The sequence below is a fragment of the Salminus brasiliensis genome, chromosome 8 (assembly GCF_030463535.1).
Source record: "Salminus brasiliensis chromosome 8, fSalBra1.hap2, whole genome shotgun sequence".
NCBI lineage: Eukaryota > Metazoa > Chordata > Actinopteri > Characiformes > Bryconidae > Salminus > Salminus brasiliensis.
In genome coordinates, this window is record NC_132885.1 from 35,145,204 (window position 1) to 35,169,304 (window position 24,101).

The 24,101-nt window shown below is 36.6% G+C and overlaps 1 protein-coding gene across 1 annotated transcript in view; it reads right to left on the reverse strand.

The window, feature by feature from the left end:
- Positions 1-7,461: 7,461 nt before the first annotated feature.
- Positions 7,462-24,101, reverse strand: part of col6a3 (collagen, type VI, alpha 3) — a 138,909-nt gene continuing 122,269 nt past the window's right edge. The window contains exons 27-45 of the mRNA XM_072686452.1: positions 21,046-21,108; positions 20,471-20,521; positions 20,254-20,289; positions 20,089-20,151; positions 19,494-19,556; positions 18,095-18,127; positions 17,929-17,974; positions 17,638-17,649; positions 17,041-17,534; positions 16,627-16,729; positions 15,741-16,442; positions 15,026-15,128; positions 14,797-14,849; positions 13,324-13,581; positions 12,734-12,814; positions 11,564-11,734; positions 11,265-11,327; positions 8,751-8,924; positions 7,462-8,446 (exon numbers count right to left, since the gene is read on the reverse strand). Coding sequence (XP_072542553.1) covers positions 8,403-8,446; positions 8,751-8,924; positions 11,265-11,327; positions 11,564-11,734; positions 12,734-12,814; positions 13,324-13,581; positions 14,797-14,849; positions 15,026-15,128; positions 15,741-16,442; positions 16,627-16,729; positions 17,041-17,534; positions 17,638-17,649; positions 17,929-17,974; positions 18,095-18,127; positions 19,494-19,556; positions 20,089-20,151; positions 20,254-20,289; positions 20,471-20,521; positions 21,046-21,108 — 2,613 coding nt within the window. The 3' untranslated portion in view covers positions 7,462-8,402. The remainder of the gene's footprint in view (positions 8,447-8,750; positions 8,925-11,264; positions 11,328-11,563; positions 11,735-12,733; positions 12,815-13,323; positions 13,582-14,796; positions 14,850-15,025; positions 15,129-15,740; positions 16,443-16,626; positions 16,730-17,040; positions 17,535-17,637; positions 17,650-17,928; positions 17,975-18,094; positions 18,128-19,493; positions 19,557-20,088; positions 20,152-20,253; positions 20,290-20,470; positions 20,522-21,045; positions 21,109-24,101) is intronic.

Below are 24,101 nucleotides of genomic sequence, written 5' to 3' on the forward strand. Positions count from 1 at the left end.
ACTTTTGTAAGTCACTCCAAATAAATTTAATCTTATTTAGATTTAATTTTTTAAATTGAAACTTATTCTGACCCAAAGGTGGAGCAAAAGTGGAGATTTGGGAGCTTTTTTCTAAATCTTGCCTCCACTGGTGGAAAATGTGTATGCTTAGCTCCACTGGCGCACCCCAGTTATATCACGTCTTCTTCATGCCCTGGACAGTTCACTCAACGTTGTATTGCTGCTTCAATGTAGCTAGTAACAGTGACTGCTGGAGGCATGTAGGGGAATCTCTCCTGAAGATAGCAACCAGTTAGATATACAGCGATTGACCATAACATGAGCACCCCTGACAGGTGAAGTAAAAACAGAGGTCAGAGGTCTTCTGCAGTCTGTGCCTTGAAAGGTCAGACCTGTTTTGGTAACACAAGGGGGGTCTACTCAATATTAGACAGGTGCTACTAATGTTATCACCCAGTCTTGTAAAAATTAGGGCACCAGTGCAGATGTTTTGATAAACACAAACTAATAACATAAATGGGAATGGACTATGAACAAACAAAAATAATAAACAGAGAGCAAGGAAGCACCAGCAGTTTTTGTTGTTCAGTGCATTAAGGGTAAATTAGAAGTGAATCTGCCCTGTGTTTTTCAATTTCTTTAATGAAGTCTGCAGCCTAGCCACGCATTGTCTTCGGCTGCACTAATTTAAACCAGATTTGAACAAAACTATAGTCCAGTTTCAAATTGTTCTGAGAACAAGCCAGTTCCTGACTAAAAAGCAGATGTGTATCTTTTTAGCAGTGGTAGCAACAAGAAGCATTACTAAATGTAATGCTAAAAGGAAATAATGCTAAACTGTCAAGTGTACCAACACAGTAAACCACTTTTTCAGTTTTTTAATGACTCCGTAGCAGTCATGTTGCTTATATGGCAATACTGGAACATCAGACATGAAGATGTATTTATAGGCATTCAGAGACAAGATTATATTAACAAGTAATCTATTACTTTGATGAATTTGAACATTTAAAACTTTAACAACCCTGTTCTGCAGTACAGTCAAAGTAATTTATACCACTTGAAAATAACATTTATACGTGTTTTTATACTTCTCCTCATCTTAGTGAAGGTGCTGATGGTGCCCGCAAAAAACATACAAGCATAAGGGCTCTTTGAGAACTTAATGACAAATTTTTTCCTAACTCCTGAAGAGTAAACGCTTTATTCAATTTCTGTAAACAAAAACCCCTACCACATCTTAGGAGAAAATGTTTCCATGTGGAAAGATGACTCACAGGCAGAGGCTGGAACTGTTAAAGGGGTTACAAAGAGCTGGTCTGTATTTGGTTATGTTAGGAAAGGCACAAGTTTATAGTTGCGTGTTAGTCAAAGGTAGATCTCCTGGAAAAGCTGGGTGACTGGTGTTCTGTAAAGTTCAAACTTCGAAGTCTTTAAAGTTAAGCATTGCAGATGTTTTTTTCCCTTTACTAATTTAAACAATATGTAACATCCTGTTTCAGAAAAATGCTTTGATAATGATTTTGAGTTTTTTTTTTACTCTGTCAAACTGTGTGCATGATCCTCTTGCATGACGATATTTTAAAAAAAGAAATTGTTTTCCTGCAGCCGTTTGAACTTACATATGTGTAATTACCTCCATCTGACTCTTCCAGCTGTGCAGGCTTAAACAGATTTTGCACACAGCTCAATGCACAGCAATGTAGGCTATGCTCTGTAGTCTGTACTTACTCAAAGGATGACACTAAAGTAACAAATGGTGCCCTAGATGAGCATGTTTAGAGCCATCCCTTACTTAAAGTAAACTGAAAAAAGCACTCAAACTATTGTGTAATAAGACCACTACCTTAAACAGTGTAAATGGCCACCCTAACATATACTAACACAACATTCTTCATAATCAGTCCTGACATATTTATAGATAAACCAAACTTCAGCAAATTCCATTGGGATATGAGTTGAGACAGGTCAGAGTTGCAATAATTAGATTTAGTTAACCTTTTTGAGAGTGCAAACTGCATACATACTTTTATTAGTAAATATTATATATCTTATCTTACCTTGCGTGTTTCCGTTTCAACCAGCTACAAATGCATTTGACTGTCGCCAACCATAAAATGCAAACACTGTAAGCATACTGCTGACTTAGGGCCCTTCTCTGCAGTTTCAGAAATCCAAAAGTAATTAGACATTTATAACACCAGCTAGTTTGCACATAGTCAAACTTAAAGCATAAGCATGAGTCAATGTACAGAGGAGTACAGATGAAAAACATACTATTAAACTGCAGCGCATACTAGGACAATATTAATAGTCCTATAACATTTCATTGTGAGACATAGAACCATATCCATTGTTTGCATTAACTGATTGTCTCTAATTAACTTGGATATAAACTACTGGCGGCAGTGACATTTTGTATAACATACTGTAATTTACGGTGTCAGCAGGTCTAGTACACAAACCGAGATGCTGCTTAGCTCGGTCCAATTGATGCACTTACCTGAACACCTCTTGAGTTTTCAGCAATCCTAGTGCACAGTTAGTCTTTCACAGCATAAAAAAAAAAATCAAAATCAATATGGTCAGTTGCCAAGGTCTCACACCTTGATCCGGAATTCCGGTCTGACTCTTTAGAGCATGCTAACACATGGGCTCCTCTAAGCAATTGTCTAAAGGTCTAAACATGAAATAAATTGATTGACAGTTGTAAAAAGATAAAGGTTTTTAGATTGTGGTTATTATTATGCAGAATATTAAGAAACATCAGTTTAAGGCACTGTGGTGTTCAAGATGAGATGCTCATATGCTGATATGCAAATCAAAACCCCCATAAAACTGCCATGATTAATAACTCAAAATTATACACTTTGGCCACAATCAGCAAAATGAGAACTTTGTCGTAGGCATGTAAGCAAGGTAGAAATAGAATTTGAGAGGAGGGGCTTCAGACTTGCTTCTCCTTTCACAATGTAGTCATTTTATAACACCTATCCAGCAGTGATGAACTGTTACTATTAGAGGCAGATTTAATCCAGGCCATAGGAAAACTAATTAAGCCCACTGCAGTGCACATAACATATTTTGTCCATTCTAGATTTTTTACTTTAATAAAACATGTTTAATTTGAATCTTAAAACATATATTACCATTCATTTTACATTCTCTATGTTTTGCAGACCAAAGGTCATCTTCGTTTTGTTTAGCTTAGTGTAATGGTCCATGTTTACATGTGTAAACATAATTAAAAGACACAAAATGTATAATGTATCATTCTAGTTTCCATAAATAATTAGGACTTCTCTGAAGAACTAGGGTTCCCATCTACTATCTAGTAGTAGTAGGGGATCAGCTGTAGATACTGGGAAAAAGTGTTTCTTTTTTTCCTGAATCAGCATGAACACAAATTAACCGTACTTTTGATTTTATGGCTTCTGTGCAAAGCCAAAATGTCAATGCAGTGAGTCACCGTTCAGATGCTTAGAGTCAAGTTAAACAGTTAAGATGCAGAAAGAGGATGTGTACTCATCTTTTTTTAGACGTCTGCTTATATATATATATATATATATATATATATATATATATATATATATATATATATATATATATATATATATATATATATATATATATATATTCTTTATTGGTAACGAATGTGGTTACAGTACCACGGTACACTGGAATTCCAGTGTATTGCCACACAATTGCACACACATGCTCCATGCTCCACATTTCCAGAGATTTATGATGACCTACACACACAAGCAAGCACCCACATACAAATTCTGTATGGACTTTCTACTAGCATAGGTAGGTATGAATTGTCCCATACTGATGCATTGGGCCTCTTTGATAGTTATAATGGTATGTTAATATCAAAAAGACACACAGTGTACACACATAGGAGTGCTAATACATAAATGCCCAGGAGCTCAAACTCACCATGTTGAAATCTAGCATACACATGTATGCAAGAGCATAATCATATTTATACACACACATATGCATGCACACAGGGATGAGCATGAATGTTTCTCTTTCTCTCTCTCTCTCTCTCTCTCTCTCACACACACACAGGTTTGACAATCAAAGTCATCAAATGTTGTCATCACATTAATAATTACACATCAGTTATTTAATTTATGAGTTACACTTGAAACATCACCAACCAACCAATGTTTATCTGCTCCAGATTATATTGGCCATACATCTCTGCAGGGACTGGACAAGATGCGGGTCTGCATTTGCACATCTGTGTCAGCGATGGGTCCAACTTGGAGACCTTTGAACTGTTCCTGATGTACCTGAAAAGAAACTTTCTTCTAAAACCTATGTACCTGGCTAAACACAGAACAGCATGTTTGCATTAGCCCCTCATAGTGCTGGTCCATTTAACACAAGTTTTAACAGAACATCATCTATGCAGTGAACATTAAGCGTGTGTTGCTGCTAATTACTATCATGAGAATGACTGCATGAGAATGACTGCATAAGAATGACTGCTCATGACTAAAGTGACAGGAAGCCCAACAGACTGCAAAACACACTGCACATTTAAAAACCAATGCACCTTTCTAAAACACTGTAAATCTTGTCACAACACAATGGCAGTCTTGTTTCTAAAGAACACTAAAAAGGACCTGGAACCCTCAGTAGTACATAAATGGTGTGCACCGCCATTAGAAGTGCAAGTAGTCTGTGAAGTACTGAAGTGTGAGATTTGGGATGTAACCTGGGGCTACACAACATATACACAGAATTGGCACTAAGCAGCTGCAACCAAATAAATGAAAATATGTGAATGTGTTGTCATTTTGATAGGTGTGTTTTGGCCACTGTACATGACTGATCAACAATAATTTAATGTTTTGCATGACAAGCTTTACTTAAGAGATCTAAAGTTAACTTTTGATCAGATCTTGCTGCATCTGTTCCTGAGTCTGACAATCTGTTAGGCTTTGGCAAAAATGCTTTACCAAATGCATTTGAGCCTAGCAAACTTTAGGGACTGATTGTCATTTTGAAGATCAGTAGTATCTGAGTGAGGTCCATGAAGGAGGCCAATAGGTTTAGATTTCATTGTCACATTGTCTGGTGAGAAATCAAACCATTGTCAGTGTGTGCAAAAACAGACTCATAAACTGCACAAACTGTCTCCGCTGCAGCCATTGTGCTGACAGTACATTTAGCTTCTTTGTTTTGCTATCCAAAAAAGCATTGTCTTGTTTTTCTTTCTTAACCTAGTGATTTCCTCATAAACATCAGTGATCCAGAGCTTCCCTCCATTTTTTTATATCACAATGTTTGAGATGTTGATTTCAGCAGCATCAACTCCAGTCATATTGTGATAGAAAGCATATATCAATCCTTTTTAGGATTTTTAGGATGTATATTGAGATTTCAGCTAATCTATAGCACAATACTGGTGAATAAAGTTTATTTTTTTTAGAAAGAAAGAATACTGTATAGTGGGAATATTGTATGTATGTCTTTAAGTTCAAGTATTTTTCTATTGCGCTTTTAGCAACAGACATTGTCACAAAGCAGCTGTACATGGATCCGGGTCCAAGCCATTGGCGACAGTAGCAAAAACTGTCAGAGCAAAAGGAAGAAACCTTGAGAGAAACTAAGACTCAAGGTATATATGTATATAGACATACACCTTAGTATAAAGACATTAAATGTAGAACAAAAGTAGAACTTTGTCTTGAATAATACTTAAGTCTATGTGCCAACACAGGCCCAACAGTAAGTTAGGTAATTAAGGTAGAAAGTAGGTCAGTGCTTGTGTGTACCTAAGGAAGTTATGTCTGGGTTGTGTAAATATGGTTGATGTCGGCCTGTGACAAATTCACTTTTCTGAGAGGAAATTGTGACTTTGAGACTGTATAGGGCCGGCTTGGTATGCTTTTTGGCCCAGTTGTTGTTAATGGATATAACTGTGTTTTTATAAAAGGAAATTAATTACTGGCCTAGAAAAAAAGTTTGGGAACTGGAATAACAGAATATTGAGCTAGAATATTTAATAATCTCTGACATAACTGCTCCATTTTCCCTTTAACAGTTTTGAGAACTGCAATTTACATTTACTTATTTCTAATAAAGTAATTACCTATTGAAGTATTTAAGCAACTAATTATGCATAAATGCTGACACTAAAATCCAATTCATGTCAGACATTCTGTTTTCCCACTTGAAGAAATACAACCTACCACAGGCCCTGATCCAGTTCTACATTTGCATTGAAAAGCAAGTGAACCTTTTGGAACTACCTGGATTTCTGCACTAATCATAAACAAAATGCAGTGTAATTTAGGTCAGACGGTCTAGACGGTCTAAATAACCTAATAACACAAACAGTTGTACTGTTTAAGTTTTATTGAGCACATTTCTAGATGGAAAAAATTAACACTTAAATGGAATAACCTGTGGATCCTCCTTTAACTGCCATCACCCCCACCAAACATATCATGTAGCTGCAATAAGTAAGTGAACCTGTGCTAAGGACTTCTCCAAGAGCTAAAGGCAATATGATTTTAAAAGAGATTATTTGTTTTGTATGAGTTACTTCCCTGTTTTATTTCATAAGACTTGCCTATGAAGTTGATCTGTGCCAAAAAAACAATAGAAAGAAATAATAATTTAATAAACATAATGTAAATGTGACCTCTATCCCCATTGCAAAGAGTCAGTAGTCAGTAATTCATTTCCTGTTTTCTATGTTTACAATAATGAGGCCCCTCAAAGTTCATGCAAAAAGTGTGTTGATGTGTATCTACCTCTGTTACCATGGCAGCTGTCTCACTAGAGGCCAGCAAATTTGTGCTTAAATCCCTCTTCGTACTCCTACTCGTGTGTTTTTTTTCTAGGTTTTTTTTTTCTTTCAGTTTTGTGGAGTAGAGGAAATGTAGGTGGTGGGCTTGGCTCAACTAAAGAGGAATCTTCCCTCCTTCTCAGCCTATCCTCCATCCTCACTACAACCGCAGCCTGACCAAATTTGGTTCATATTTATTCAGGCTTCCAAAGTCTGCAAAATTTCAACAAGAAATACTTATGTTAGAATTGAGGATGAGCAGTATAAAATGTAAACCACAAACCAATGCCAAATGAGGTAGTTTTTCTTTATTGCTTTTGCCTGCTTGTAAAACCCCATCTGCTTCTCCCTTTTCTGGGGTTAGTGATCTCCAGCCATAAAAGGACATTCCACTTGGAATGAGTCACAGCTTTTATCCCCAATAGCCCCGCTAAACACAAATCATAGAACACATTTGTTCCACAGCTCTTAGACCTGGAAAAGCAGCAAAATCATAACGACAAAACTCCTATTCTGAGGTGAAATGGCATAAATTTTTTGGACCTTGAAGTCATTCAAAAAGAAGAGGGAGGAGTACGGATGAACGGGTTATTCCAAAAAGTTGTTGCATTTAATGGTCGGAAACTGAAAGACACGTTAAGCCAAAGTTTAATATAAAGACTTTATTTATTCATGTCTTTCCATTTCTATTGAAAACAAAGTTGAAAACAAACAACATATGTGTGTGTGTGTATGTATTGTATTGTTTGGACATCAAATTACCACCTGTTGCTTATTCTCAACATTATGAATAAGCATTATTAAAATTGGAGTTAGGATTACAGTTAAAAAAATAAATGTCAATTAAGAATACATTTTTGTTGAATCTGCAGTGAACTATGCAAATAAAATGTTTTCCTTACTTTTATTTTACTAGCACATCTGTGTTTTGGGCCAGTGGTTCCAGAGAATTTTCTTTAAAAGGATGAATTATCTTTATTGGCAAAAGAAATGACAGTCATTGTAATTTAGAGTTTTTAACTTTGCCAGATTCAGTTTGATGTGTAAACATCAGTGTGGATTCTTTTAAATGAAAAACATCTTGACCTTTTATGAGTATGAGAGCGGTACCCGGAATGTGACCAGAGAATCCAAACAAGAGTCTTACAAACAAGCTGTGGAAGTATAATAAAGGCTCTAGAGTGCATTTGTAAGTTAAATTTACTATACAGATTGAACACCTAGGCTGAACATCCTGCTCTATAACAAAACAGATTTATTGATATGCTGTCATCACATTCATACATGGTGTTTTTTTCTATATAAAAAAGGGCAAGCTTCTGTGGAGATAAAAAAACAACAAGAAAAAAACAACATAAAAACATTCTCTTTTGTCCTGGATGTTTTACTGTTTAAACTCAAAAACACATTATGTAGCACCATTTTGAAAATAGCATGCAGCAACATATTTGGTCTTTTTCTCCTTCTGTGGAAAAGTATTACTTCAAAGGTTTTCCTTTGGCAGAATCCAGTGCAGGCATCTTGGCTTTGGTGCTTTTTTCCTCTGTGTCTTAGCAGAGGTGAATGTCAAATCTTCATCAGTGTATTTCTATGTTCTCACTGCAGCAACAATGGGCACTTGTTTAACATGTGCTGTTGAAAAATGAGAATGAGAATGTATACTTAAAAACAAACAAACCTGTGACACAAAAAGTACAAATCAAACTTAGAATATCTTTCAGTTGCTATAATAGTACAATGCTGCACAAAAGGATTTCTGCAGATCTTTACAATCAATATATAGCTTTCCAATTAGCAATACTGATATAGGAGAAAGCTACAATGTACAAATATATAAAAAGAAATCAAAAGTGTGCTTTGAGCATAAAAAGCATATAAAGATATGCCTATTCTTCAAATGAGCAGTTACAGGAATTATGTTTGTTCTATGTCTCACCTCCTTTTCCACATTCCTTCTCACACTCGTCCTGTGTTTCGAAGCGATTCAGGTTGCCACCACAGCCACCATACCAAAAGCGGGTGCAGCTATTACTGATGGAATCATAGAACCATTTCAAAACAAACTTGGCACATGTGCCTTCCTCTTTGGGCAGCTTACATATGTCTACCCCTGAAAACAGAAACATTTAGAATAAATAAATATCATAACAAATGCACAAAAAAAGTCTTTGAGACATACAGACTTAGCATTTATGGTTTAAGAAGACATACATTTGAAGAATTAATTCAAAGTACATTGAAATGAACCAAGGATACAATAAAAAAATAAACAGCCAAATATATCAGACCTTTACATTAATTTAATTCATTTTCCTCTAGTTTTAATTCAAAGGGATTTGAGTGACACGATACACAGCACAAAGAGCTTACTGTTTTGCTTGGGAAATTCAGGTATCCAACACTTACAAAAGGACTGCCCTAGAAATTACATTGCTAAAAAGTGACTGCTGGGAACCAAAAGTAGTCATGTGTGATGACATTTACAAAACATCTGCTAAACTGGCATTACAGTTGAAAATAGCAGTCACTTTGGGTCCTGTGAATAATGGGTCTATGTTACCTATAGTAAAAATAAAACAAATACTATATTGTTTAAAGACAGTTATTCCTAGGCTGTGCACCTGAAACACTGGTGTTATTACTGCTGACAGTGATTTTACCATTACATTGATTTTGCAAGTAAACACATTAGTTGTTTACTCTAACCTTGGCAGCGCATATACAGCTGCACACTACCCCTCCTTGGCTGCTCAGACTACATTTCTGTTATGCCAATTCCATGCTGTCCCAGGCTATCAGAGAAGCAAAGAGCAATGATGCTCTAAAGCACAACCCCTCCTCAACCACAGACATCAGGACAACTCTTTCCAGAGTTGACCAAAGGAAAGCTTCTACACCTGCTGCTATACCAGGGAATGATTGGACCAACTTTTGGATGTCATGACAAACATCTTCAGTATTTGCTTGAGCCAGGCAACTGTCTTGAGTGCTTTAAGATGAGTATCCTTATCCTTGCAAAAGAAATCCTGTGTCAGTGACTACAGAACCGTAGGACTCACTCTTATCATCATTAAGTGTTATATGGGGTTGGTCAAAAAACACACAAAAAGCAGCTTTTCTTCAATACTAGATCTATTTTAAGTTGCATATTGTGAGAATTCTGTTTGCAGATCTTAGATCAGCATTTAGTTTACTAATTCAATTATTCTACAACTTATTGGACCTAAGCTTGCTGAGCTTACTTCTCTCTGCAACTACACTCTCTGCAAAATGAATTCCAACACCATCATACTGAACACTGGATCTACTTAGAGCTATGTTTTCAGTCCTCTGCAATTCACACTACTGACCCATAACTTTACTGAAAAAGCATAGCTCAAATCCTCAGTGTTGCTAATACCACAGTGTTAATCTCCATCTGTAAATCAGCAAATGGAAAGGATGTGGAGACATCTGCTTTTAACACTAAAGAGATGAGACAAACCTCCCTCCCGACATCCTCTCTACTGTCTACAGGGGGACAATAGAGAGTGTTCTGACCAGCTGTTACTGTCTGGTATGGGAACTGCCTAACAGGACCCAACAGATTCTGAGGACAGCTGAGAAGGTCCTCACAGTCTCTCAACTCACCACTTGACACCACATTTAAAAAATGCTGTGTCTGCGTGGAAACCAGCATTGTGGATGACATCGCCCACCCTTCATATAGATTCTTCACTCTCCTAAGATCTGGCAAAACGCACTGAAACATGCATTATACCACTATCAGACAATAACAGATCTGTATGGGACAATTTTCTGTAGTTTACATAGACTGCATAGATTGCATACTAATTGACCATCAGTACACACCTGATTTAATCATTCATGGGAGAGTTTTATATCAGTGTTATTTTACAGTTTGAACCAATGTATCCTGTAAATATCCATTCATTGTCTTCATGTCCTTCTTAGTTCTAATGGTGGTGACTAATCTCATTAGGGGCAGTGGTGGCTCAGCGGTTAGAGCGCCGGGATATCGATAACAGGGTTGTGGGTTCGATTCCCGGGCTCGGCAAGCTGCCACTGTTGGGCCCTTGAGCAAGGCCCTTTACCCTCTCTGCTCCCCGGGCGCTGGAGTTGGCTGCCCACCGCTCTGGGTGTGTGTGTGTACTCACTGCCCCTAACACGTGTGTGTGTGTGAGTGTGTTCACTACCAGATGGGTTAAATGCGGAGGACACATTTCGCTGTACAGTCCACACTGTACAGTGACGAATACGTGCACCTTTATCCTTTTTATCATTGCATCCTTGTAAAGGTAATTGTGATTATATCCCACAAATAAGCTAAATCAAATGTTCTACCTAAGACAATTTTATAAATAGAGGTCCAGTAGCAGCTCTTTAAAAATGGACCCTAAGTAACCATTAACCATTAATTAACCCTAATTGTGTTCCCTGGCAGACTTACCCGGAGCAGAATGGACCTCTGAATTGATCTTGTCTGCATTCTGTAGTGGCTGTGGCTCCAGCACTTTGGGTGTCAGAAAAAAACAAAACTTTTTTTTTTTAAATAAGTAAACATCAGCCAAACAGTTGAATAAGACAGTATGTTTTCTGACACAGATAAATGGAAATGCCATCAGATGTCACAAACATATAGTGTAGTTCAAGAAGATACACATTAAATTTGCACTGTGCCAACAAACCCACTGTGTCAAACAATCCTGCTCTCCCACAGTTGGGCCAGTGGGGCAAAAACCCACCTACCTCTTTTCATGCAGCGTTTAAGGCACTGTGCCTCAGTCTTGAACCTATTTTCATTGCCTCCACAACCTCCATACCAGAACTGGGTACAGAATCCGTTCTTTTTGTCAAAGTACCACATAGCATCATAGTCTTTGCATGGTAGTCCATTGTCATAGTCAAGTGAGCAAAGGTCTGCAAATTGATTAGCCAGAACATGCAGAAAAGAAGGTGATGAATTATAAAAAGATGAGTGGGTTAGTGATATCTGCTGCTTTACTTAAATAAAGAGCATTTAAGTTTGATAAATAATAGCACCTTGCTATTACTATACAAGCATTAGCTGTAATTTAGCTTTAAACAATTCAAACAATGGGGTGTCACATAGTAGTTCTTATTACAAGAGTTATTCATTGAAGAGCAATAAATGAATAACATTCACATTTACATTGTTTGACTGAACTCTATGATCACTGATCCAAATGTTAATGTCTGTGCATATAGATTGTGCAAAAAATTAGAATCAGTGTAGAACACCTTCATTTTAGATGTAAGGTTAGTGGTTGCCAAGTGATATTAGATATGTTAGCATGTCCCTGTCACTTATGTTGAATGTAAAATGCACTCTAGTGCATGTGAGTTGAAGTGAAAGGTACTGAGTGGTTGGCCATGCACAGAATGACATCACTGCTCTGGCATGCCTAATGTCTCTAACATGGAGGGGAGAACACAGCTGTTAATTTTCAGTGGGTCACACTTTCATAGCCTATGGTGGAAGAGTCATAAACATGTTTACTTAAGTCTCATGAGTTCAATTGTAACAGCTCACTACTTTTATTAAGGTTTCAGCAAAAATGCAGACATTAACAGAATGAACAAAAATATTATATTTATGATGATACAAGATTTACTATAATGTCCTTTAAGGCATTCATAACAAAAAGGGCATGGTGTTTTTAATTGAATAGAAAGTGACATAACTCAAGAAATGGTGTGCAGTGTAGTTATATTTATAAATAACAGAATCACTACAAATATTGTGCCCTGCACTTACATATTTTTGTGCTGGTATCATACTCTATAATACAAATGTATATTTTATATTGTAGTATACTGTTATTGCTTAAACAAAGCAACCAGGTGTGCAAAAAAGTCCATAAACCAACTTTTTAAGAAGAAGATCCAGCTACTTACCAATTTCCGGTTTACTCAGTGGTGCAGTTGCCACTATCCCTGTCGCTTCAGCACTAGGAACATCTTTGAGCTCTTCTGCTTCTGTTCAAATAGATATCTTACAGTATAATTACAGTAATTACAGTATTTTGTGCAACATTTGAAAAACACTGTATTTACACAATCACATAAATATGTAACATTGTAAATTAATAATATTATATTAATATTAGTATATTATGAATACTAGTGCATTTATAATATATTACTTATATTATATTATATTACATATGAATACATTCATAATTAATATGTTATGTTATTATATTATAATATTATGTTAATAATATAAACATGGCTAAATCTTAATTAGTTTGCTTCATTTATCTATCAAAAAGCTATATATCTTGTTCTGGTCATAAAAGGTCATGACATGTGACAAGTGATTAATCATTATCATTTTATTTTTCTATAACAATAAATAACAAGGGTCGCCTTTAAGGCAGCTAGAAATAAAATGTAATAGTGGTTTAGATTTGTACATTTTACCGGTTACACAATTCCTCCTACAACTACTCCATTTATATAATCGGATTGTATTTTGAGCTTACTTGTAGTTATAATGCCTTTGAAGATCCTGGTAATCCTGGTAAGGCTGCGGTCAGTGACAACTACATGATAGGTTTGAGCAGCTTCCAACTGATGTACAGTAAAATGTTGATCTGTCACATTCTTTCGCAACACCAGGCTATGATCCTGTAGGCGGGTCACTGTGATCTCATGGGTGGCCTCTGGATTATCACTGGCCCAGTTCAATGTAAAGCCTGTGGTGGTGACGTTAACCAGGTGCAGGTCTTCTGCATTTAGTTCTGGACACACAAACGCACACAAACATGCAAACGATATTTTTAATTTAAGCCACAGCTCATGCAGTCCCCGTCAGAGCACACATTTCACACGTTTTATTAATGTGTTCCTTAATGTGTTCTTAATGTTCTCTCTAAAGTTCCTTAATGTGTTCTTGATAAACATCCTAACAAAAGGTCTATGTATGACGTGTTTTTTAAACAGCAGAATTGTTCATATATATGTTCTGATATAATGATTGATCCCAATGTCCTTATTAATTAAATAAATGTTAAGACATATTGTTGAATGTCAGAATCTTTGTGAAAAAGGGTGGGTTTTTTTAATACCATTTTTCCAAATAGTCAGAGAAAAGCTTTAGATTTAGATATGTTCAAAAGTTTGTTAAGACCTATTTTATATGAACAAAACCAGGAGTTTATCCCCACTTGCTGCAGTAACACCTGTAACAAACTGTTCTGGGAAGACTTGACATAATATGCTTATATTACAGTGAGCTTTTGTTTGCATTCTGCTGCAAGACTTGGGAGAATGCAATTCCACTGCTCTACTGCCCAGTACTGGGGCCCTATAGGCAACACTTGGTATTAGACATGGTAACTTTTACACTTATGTGAAGCAGCTTTAGAGCATTCCATTGTACAAGCTGTGTGTGAGAATCTGAATGCCTGCATTCATTGTTAGCCAAGGAGGTAAATAATAAAGACAGATACATACGGTTGAATAAATAGTGCAAAACATGAATGATCATAGGCTGTGATGTACATGTGATTTACTATTGTACATTTTTCAAGAATCTACACACATCAAAAATTTCCATAGTTAAAAGTTGTATTCACTTTGCTACAGTTCAAAGTTGCTTTTTACTGCACATTCTTTTCCCTGTACCATTACAGTAATGTGAATTGGGAGATAAATCAAGGAATATATGATGTGCCTTCAACTAAATTACAATTATAGATGTAAAAAACTTTTGACTTTTTACAATGAGAAATGTTTTCTTTTACTATAAACTTATTTGACATGTGTGCAGCCCCACAGGTCTTAACTGAACATGGGTACATTTAAGTGATTCTGTAATAAATATACTTCTCTTCAAGTAATTCATTTATTTAGTTTACCTCAACTGAAGTCATATTTTCAAAGGTTTGCACAAGATTTCTGTCCTTTGTCCACTGTAATCATAAGCAATGTTAATCAAAAAGAAATCAACTTGCCTTTATGTTTTTGTTCATGAACCTCTTGCTGTCCATTGTGTTTATGGGTCTTCCTAAAAAAACAGAACAGTCAGTTAGAACAGGGGTTAATCAAAGTGTTTAAAAATTATTTCTGGGCCAGAATGGACACTATATACATAGCTTTCCTTGATTAGACTAAAATAAGTATTCTATAATACACATGTATAGAATGGGGATCACCCATAATGTATACCATCAGAAAACTTACTCTTGCATGTGCAATGATCTGAAGGGCACTTTGGCTGGTTGGTCACTCTGATACCACTGGCAGTTCCTTGAGATGTTAGGGGACATGTAGAAGGCGTTCTCCACTGCAAAATGAGGTGTGGAAAAATTTCATTAAATGAATTCTGATATAAGTACTGATTAATCCATATTAAACATGTTTAACTAAAGCCCAAGGAAGCCTTGCTTATGTTAATGTTATTCTTGGAGGTACACAAACATGCGTAAAGTTATACAAAGTAGGTAATATGAATATTATTACAATGTCTATATGTACTCATTTTGACATAGATTGCATTATCTTTACCCTGACCAATCAAAAGGTAAATCCCTCCTTCACAGCTTTTATCAAACATTTGCATTCTCTTTGGCATTGTCTCACAATGGTTTCACTAGAAAGAAAACTAGAGAGCAGAAGCAATTCTGGCAGAAATAGTCTACTTTAATAATTCCATCATAATCTATGAGGGTTTTCAGGCTCTTCTCTTCTGTCTGTATGGCTTTGTTTGAATGTCGTAACAGGCTAGAAGGTAAAATAATTGTGTATTGTGTATTAGAATATTAGAATAGTCTAATCAGCAAATTCAAATGTTTTCTTAAAGCAACTTATGTATTTTTTATTCACAAGGTCAACAATGACATATTATGCACTATTTACATATTGCCATATTTAAATGTATTTATTGTACACCACTTACAGCTAAGGTACTTTGGCAGTAGCTGGGCAAATATCTGAAGATGATTGTCATAGAATCCTAATGGTCCATCTGCATTCTTGTAGAACACATCTGAAGGTTCACTAGCCACTTGGGCCAGGACACGGGCATCTTCAGCATGAATCTTATTGCCAATTCTTATCACCACAATAAAGTAACCTTTGCATTTAACCTCAGTGGCAGCTTTCACCAGCCTATCTTCATCCTCTTCCACTGGTCCAGTCACCAGCAGCATCAGCACCTTCAACTGGCGAGGATATGGTGCCTTCTCAAATACATTTTCCACAGTGCTCTCTAGGGCAGCTGCAAGAGCACGGCCACCTTCCAATTGGTACACTTTGTCCAGGAGGAAGCTTTGGATGTCCTGTGATGACTTGTGGTCAGTCAAGCCAAATCCAATGCTGATAGGACTGCCGCTATTATTATGTAGGTATTCATATGGCGCATGCTGGACCAATGCAACTCGAGCATGATGCATGGTTGTTGCTGGGTCTGTTGATATTTCCAGCTGATCCACCACATGAGTGACATACTGTTTCATCTCTGTGAAGACATTAGGCCAAGTGCTTTCAGAGCTGTCAATGATAAAAGCCAAGTCAATGTCCAAGTCAGTGGTGGAGGCTCTTCTGCCCCTAGTGCTTGAAGGCGGCTCATAGTCACATATCTGAGCAGGAGCACAGAAGTCTGTATATACATTGAAAGAAAAAAAGCACAAAAGTTAAATAGTACTCATTTTGGTCATTTGAGACAACAGTTGAAAACAAAGGTCCCAATTCTCTCAGTTAGAGTGTGACATAATCTTTTGGTTAATTCATGGTGACATACAATTGATAAAAGCTGTTCAAGTTAAACAGACATATAATCCTACCTAGGCAGATGTGGCAGTTCATTATCTTTGTAATGACTGAGTTGTATTCAGCGCTTCCAGGAGAGGGCAAAACTATAACCTGAGCCATTGCAGTGTTATTGAGCTGGAACAGATAAATATGTTATAATGAACAGAATGATGGAATCTACTGATTATTGATCAGTGATAATCTTCATAAATTAGAACTCGAGAAGTGCAGCACTCATGTTAACCTATTTCAGTATATCATGAATCTTAAATGGCTCCTTAGATAATTTGTATTATGAGATCAACATTAGGATCGAATATAATATTAGGCCAATATTTAGGTTGCATTGGTATAGCAGTATTAGTACAAATGCTGCTGATATGTTGTAATAAATTACTTGCTTTATGTTGAAATGGTTACATGCATCAATGTCTGTTGCTCCTTACCTGCAGGGCTCTTACAAGTTGACGATCTTCACGGGACATGAGGAACAGAGAAGAAATTCCGGCATCATAAAGCCGAAGCACAGCACTGCTGAACTCCGGTGTAATCCTGACAGGGCCATTCACAAAGAAAACAGCTACCTTGCGCACCAGGAAGCCACTGCGCACCCTCTTGAAAGTATTTTGGGCCAAGAAATTAATGGCTGTCTCAAGGCTGCGTTGCTTATTTGTCTGCTGGGCCTGCAGGCTATCCACACGTTCTACCAGAACTCGTTTTTTCAAAGCATCTGCAAAACGAATCTCAGTGGTCACCTCGCTGTTGTAGAGTGTCAGGGCCACTCGAGCTCCTCTTGGACAATTACTTTCTGTGATGGTGATGTGTTGCAACAGGCGAAGCACTGTGTCTTTCATATTGTTAAAAACACCTCGTGAAACACCACTCGATGCATCCAGGGCAAAGGCCAGCTCAGTGGGATAGAGAGGGCATTCCTGAGTTCCTGCAGAATACAAAAAAGCAAAGATGATATTGCAACATGTTTCAAGCATCTTCACATTAGCTATATCAGTTGATGTGATGTAATAAGAGAACTGATCACTTACCATAACAGCAAGCTACAACAGAAAATAGTGATGGTGAAAAGACTTCTTAAATTGGTTGCATTTTCTTTTACAATTTAATTTCCACTTTTAATAATAATAAAAGTAAGCAAACATAGGGCCAATATTATGTTGATGCAATATATTAATTACATATGTCACTTATAAAATCACTTTTTTGAGTGATTTGCTTTTTTGAGTCATTTTAGTATTAAAATGAAATTAAACAGTAAAATAATACATTTATATTAAAAAACAGTATACAAATGATTTAAACTGTAACCCAATACATACGACAGTTATCCCTGATTTTCTTAACAAGGTCACACTGAGTTGAGGCCTAAAGAAAAATAAGAAAATGAATGGTTAACAAAACATACTTTTTTTCTTAGTTAAAAAAAAACTACGTTAAAAAAAAAAAAATGACAGTGCCCACGGTGTGGCAAGGACATGCCCTTACCACCACGCCTGGTCCTCTTGGTCCTTTCTGGCCCTGAGTGAAACAAACAACATATTGTCTCAGTTTGAGAGAAAACTGAATATAGCTTACCCCACAAAGCTTTGGGGTAGTTTACAAAAATCTATATCCTATCAAATTTTTAAAAAACTCTACATGGGGCAGTGGTGGCTCAGCGGTTAGAGTGTCGGGCTATTGATAACAAGGTTGTGGGTTTGATTCCCGGGCTTGGCAAGCTGCCACTGTTGGGCCCTTGAGCAAGGCCCTTTACCCTCTCTGCTCCCCGGGCGCTGAAGTTGGCTGCCCATCGCTCTGCGTGTGTGTACTCACTGCCCCTAGTTCACTAGTGTGTGTGTTCACTACCACAGATGGGTTAAATGCGGAGGACACATTTCACTGTACAGTGATAAATATGTGCACCTTTACCTTTTATGTCTGTAAAATCAATGTACAGTGTTTTACAGTATTTTAAACAGGTAAATAAATCTCAATTTACCAAATATAATGGCTAAAAGAGGACTGGACAAGTAAATATATTCAGAATAAAACAGTCTTCAGACTCTACTAAGTTTTAGCTTGTGTCAATCAGTGAATAAATATTTATTTAGGTACATGCCAGATCATTATACAGATCAATGAAGTATCAATGTGTGTTCAGTTACACATAAATTGCCAGCTAGCTATTGCTTTAGCATTACACAGGTCAATGTGTTTTTTCACACTAAGAATTCCTTCTTTACACTGATATAGCTAGTCAAACAGACTTCATTACCTAGTGGCAAACAGCTGAAAAATGTGATAGAAATAACTGTGTTTACTATTTCCATTTGTCTGCTATGGAATACATTTGAGACAATAATTAATAATAATAATAATAATAATAATAATAATAATAATAATAAATATTTTATAAACATAATGGACAATGATAAAATAATAATAATAACTGCTATTGATGCTAGCAGGTTTGTGATGTCAGAAAATTAATACTCAAAGAGTGACATCACCTTACTTAATTACAGGCAGTTATTGCAGTTTGTGTTTGTATCATCAAAAAGTCTTTAATCAATAAGGGTGGAAACCGGGGAGATCACAGAAAGAAAGAAAGTAGGGTCCTCAACTTTCTAGCTGTGAATTATTTAATACATTTTCTGATCTTGCATTCATCTAGACAGTCTCATTTAAGGTTGACAGAGATCCCAGGTGTCCTGCATTTGCTGTAGGTTTCCATACTCATGATATTTTTTGTGCTTGTTATAATGGTAGTGCTATGCCACCTTTGGCTTGATTATTCCTTAAAGAGCAAAAGACTGTATAAACATCTTGATTGGAGTCTTTCATATTAATATTTCTGAAAAGGCTGCTTTTACTAATAATTAAACAAACAAAATGTAGTGCTTACATAAGGTCCAGGGTAGCCAACTTCTCCCTTTTGTCCAGGCTCACCGATTCCACCAGCAACACCCTATAAACCACATTTCACATTTTATCATACTTTCAGTCACAAAGGCATTAAAGGTGCATCTTTGTGCATTTTTGTTCATAACGTGACTAAAAAAGGTAAACTTTCATATATTTTATATTTGTTACACATAAAATGACATATTTCAAGCCTTTTTTGATTTACTGTAGGTTAGTATGGCTTAAAGCTCATAAAAATCCAGCATCTCAAATTATTAGACATTTACAGAAGAGTAAATTACTATTCAAAAGTATAAAGAAGCCCCAACAAAGTATTCAGTATGTAAATGAACATACTTGGACATAGTTGGACATTTTCCATATTGTACACATACTGTTTTGTTTAAACCTATTCCTAAACCTAAACATATTCTAATAATCTGAGATTAAGCCATACCAAAAGTAAAACAAAAAAAGCTTGAAATCTGTCAAGTGTAATGAATGTAAAATATATGGCAGTTTACCTTAAACTAAATTATGAACATAAATTAACTTCCACATCTGTATATACAATAGGATAAAAGCAGAAAGCTCACTCTTTGTCCACTATTTCCTTTAGGTCCAGGTTCTCCCTTCGTTCCAGGCTCACCAGCTGCTCCCTAAATAAACACAGTTGAACAGTGAAAAAACAGATTAGAATCTCTATTCTTCCAAATCTGTTTGTTTTGTTAAGAAATGCAATGTTGCTGATAAGATCTTACCTTTGGACCAGGATATCCAGGGAAACCTTCATCACCCTGCATTGACAGTCATTTTTACAGTATCAGACATAAATAATGTAATTTATCCAATATGTAAATTAAGATGTTTTGTATGAATAGATTTTTTATGCTGATCTATTTTTTAATGATAAGGAAACTTTGCTTATAGCTTAGATTTAAATGACTTTAATGATATCTACCCAAAGACAAAACTTACCTTTCTTCCTTTAGGACCAGGTATTCCGAATCCATCTCGACCATCTTCTCCCTGTGAAGAAAGATTTTGGTTCTGGTTCAGTGTGCTAGAGTGCAGCCTAACAATGTGATAAGTATGAGCAGTGCTGTAATACAACTATCTTGCACATTTGGAAAGCTTATTTTTGTCCCAAAACATGTTCAATTAAATTCCAAGTACGAAAGCCTATACTGGAATTATAATTGCTGTAATATATTATATTGTATTTAATATTGAATTATATGCTGTAATATATTAGATTGCATGTATTTGAGTGCCTAAATCTAACATAATACTTATTTACATACACATACACTGGTTGTTGTTGTTTACAGGCTCTATATAATTTGTTTACATATTTCTTGACTTGTATTTGTCCATGTAGGTGTCCATGGTAGTACACATGCTATGCTCAGAAAAAGAACACTATATTTACATAATTACATATAGTAGCAACTTTATGAGTATATAATCTAATAACCAAAATATCAAATTTCCCATCTTTACATGACTGTAAAAGTTAGGGCCAGGCACAATAAGCATGTCTTTCAACTTACAGGTTCTCCTCTAGGTCCCTGTGGGCCCACAATGCCTTTTGGTCCAGGGTCACCAGGTTCACCCTAGAGAGATTAAAAAAAAAACATGATTATGATGATGTCAAAAATAACAAGAAATACAATGTGAAAAAGTATTTGCCCCTTTCCAATTTCTTTTATTTTTGCACATTTCTTACACTAATGATAATGTAAGATAAAGACAACATGAGTAAAGATTTTAAATGATCATTACATGTATTGGAAGATTTTTTCTAAATCTCTCACCCATGTGAAAAATTTGTTTCAAATCAAATCGAATGTTTGCAGTAACTTGAAATGTTTTTTAAATTGCTATGGAACGCTGACTCTTTTTTGTAGAACTGTTTTAATTTCGCTTTTGAGCATGAACTTGCCAAAGCATCTTAATAAGATAGACTTTGCCTTGGCCACTCCAAAACTTGGGCAGTGGTGGCTCAGCGGTTAGAGCGCCAGGATATCGATAACAGGGTTGTGGGTTCGATTCCCGGGCTCGGCAAGCTGCCACTGTTGGGCCCTTGAGCAAGGCCCTTTACCCTCTCTGCTCCCCGGGCGCTGGAGTTGGCTGCCCACCGCTCTGGGTGTGTGTGTGTACTCACTGCCCCTAACACGTGTGTGTGTGAGTGTGTTTTCACTACCAGATGGGTTAAATGCGGAGGACACATTTCGCTGTACAGTCCACACTGTACAGTGACGAATACGTGCACCTTTATCCTTTACCTTAAAAAACTTTAATTTTGTTTCTTTTGAGACATTTATAGGTGGACTTGTTTGTTTGCGTCCAATCATTTTTCTGCTGCATTCAGCCAACACCACTTGCAGCCCCAGCGAGGGATCTCATAGTAACCCCACTTCACTGCTCAGATCATCACCTTCTGTCTTTCTCCTTCTCTCTCTCTCACTGCTCAGTCTACCTCCCACACTGCAACATGCTCCACCACCCAGTGCAGTCTATCTTGTCCTAGCCTTGCCCCTTCTATTGCCTCCACTCTTTTACTCCATGACTATTTTTCTTCTCTCTCCCTGAACACTACTACTGATACTTTTTTCTTTCCTCATCTATTTGCCTCTTCCATCCTCTCTTTTCCAGACAACAGAAATCAACACATGCTCTTCAGCTTAATACACAGCATATAGCTGTGGAAGAAGTCACAGCTTGATGCTTATCTTCACTCCTACCAATTTATTGTTAATTGTTTTTGGCCCTGATCTTTTTTTACCTCTCTGCCATCTTTGACACAGTCAATCAACAAGACATATCTGTCCATTCTTTATGAACTTGGCATCACAGGTTCCTACCTAAGGGGTGTTCCTATTATAGTTTTCTACATTTGTTTAATTCAAACTCTTCACAGGCTCAGTGCTGGGTCCTCTTCTCACTTTACAGGCCACTTACTATGAGATCTTTCCTACCATTATTATGATGATGATACTTAACTCATCCTTTCTTTTCCTTGTTCTGACACACAGGTATTGACTCTAAGCATGTCTAACCAAAACCTCATCATTTGTAGTAGCCTATCACCTAAAGCTCAATCATCTCTCTGTTCCAGGAACTACAGGTCTTCATAGTGATCTCACAATTTCCTTTGAGAACTCCTTGAACACTCCATCTACCGAAGCACATAGCCTTGGTGTAGTTGTTGACAACGTACCTATTTTAGCACATGTTGCAAACCTGACTCAGTCATGAACATTTCTTTTTATCATTTCTGCAGTTCATTCAGTTTTCTGTCATCTCAACACTTGAGCCCACACACACCCAGAGTGGTGGGTGGCTAACTCTAGCGCCCAGGGAACAGAGAGGGTGAAGCTTGCCAAGCCCGGGTATCGAACTCACAACCCTGTCATCAATAGCCCGGAGCTCTTACCACTGAGCCACCACTGCTTGTAATACTCTGAGTGAATGATTAAGCTCTTTTGTAAATTGCTGTGGACTGCATACTGTGGTCTGCTAAATGCTGTGATGTGAAACGCTTTAAAGTATATAAATATAAAATATTTATTTACATTTAAGAAACTGGGAAAAAGGCAAAAACTTAAAAGGCCGCAGACAGACAAGCTAAACCAACCACCTGCAAGCTGCTTTAAGGCGTCACCCAGGTTTTACCGTATTAAGACTGTGTCTGCGTCCCAAATTAAACCCAAACATATAAAAACAAAATCAGCTTGTTATAATAATTTAATTAGTGCTAAATTCTCATATTCAAATGGTAACAGTACCACCTCAGACCTAAAGTTTGGTCTACTTAATATTAGATCATTAACCTCGAAAGCAGTCATTGTAAATGAAATTATAAATGATCTGAAATTAGATGTTTTCTGCATAACTGAAACCTGGACTAGACCTGATCAATATTTACCCCACCCCACCCCGCAGGTTATAATTATGTACATGCAGATTATCAGGCAGAGGAGGTGGGGTTTGCATAATTGACCAGAATACACTAAATATTATTCAAAAAATTGTGACACCTTCACTTCCTTTGAGATTCTCTACATTAATATATCCAATCCTGTCACAAATAAGAATGCATTCACACCAATTAATTTGTATAGGCCTTCAGGGCCCTACTCCAAATGTTTAAATACATTTCGTGATTTTGCTGCAGACTTAGCAGTGCGCAGCAACAAAATTATAATAGTAAAAGACTTTAATATTCATTTAGAAAAAGCAGATGATCCATTAACAAATGCGTTTGCATTTATATTAGATTCTGTCGGCATCATTCAAAACGTAACAGGACCTACACATTACTGTAATCATACGCTAGATTTAGACCATTATCTAATCTCCTATGAGCTACATCTTAGGCGAAATATTAATTCGCAACATCTAAAGTGTGTAATAACCCCAATGACCGCTGTACAGTTTACTGAAAACCTCCCAAACCTTATAAGCTTATCTTTCACTCCGTTATACCAAATGGAGCTAGATAGATTAACAAACGGTCTAGAAAATATCCCTTGATTAACCTTAGACAAAGTGGCATTACTTAAATGTAAAATAACAAGCCAAAAAAAGCTCGCACTGTGGTACA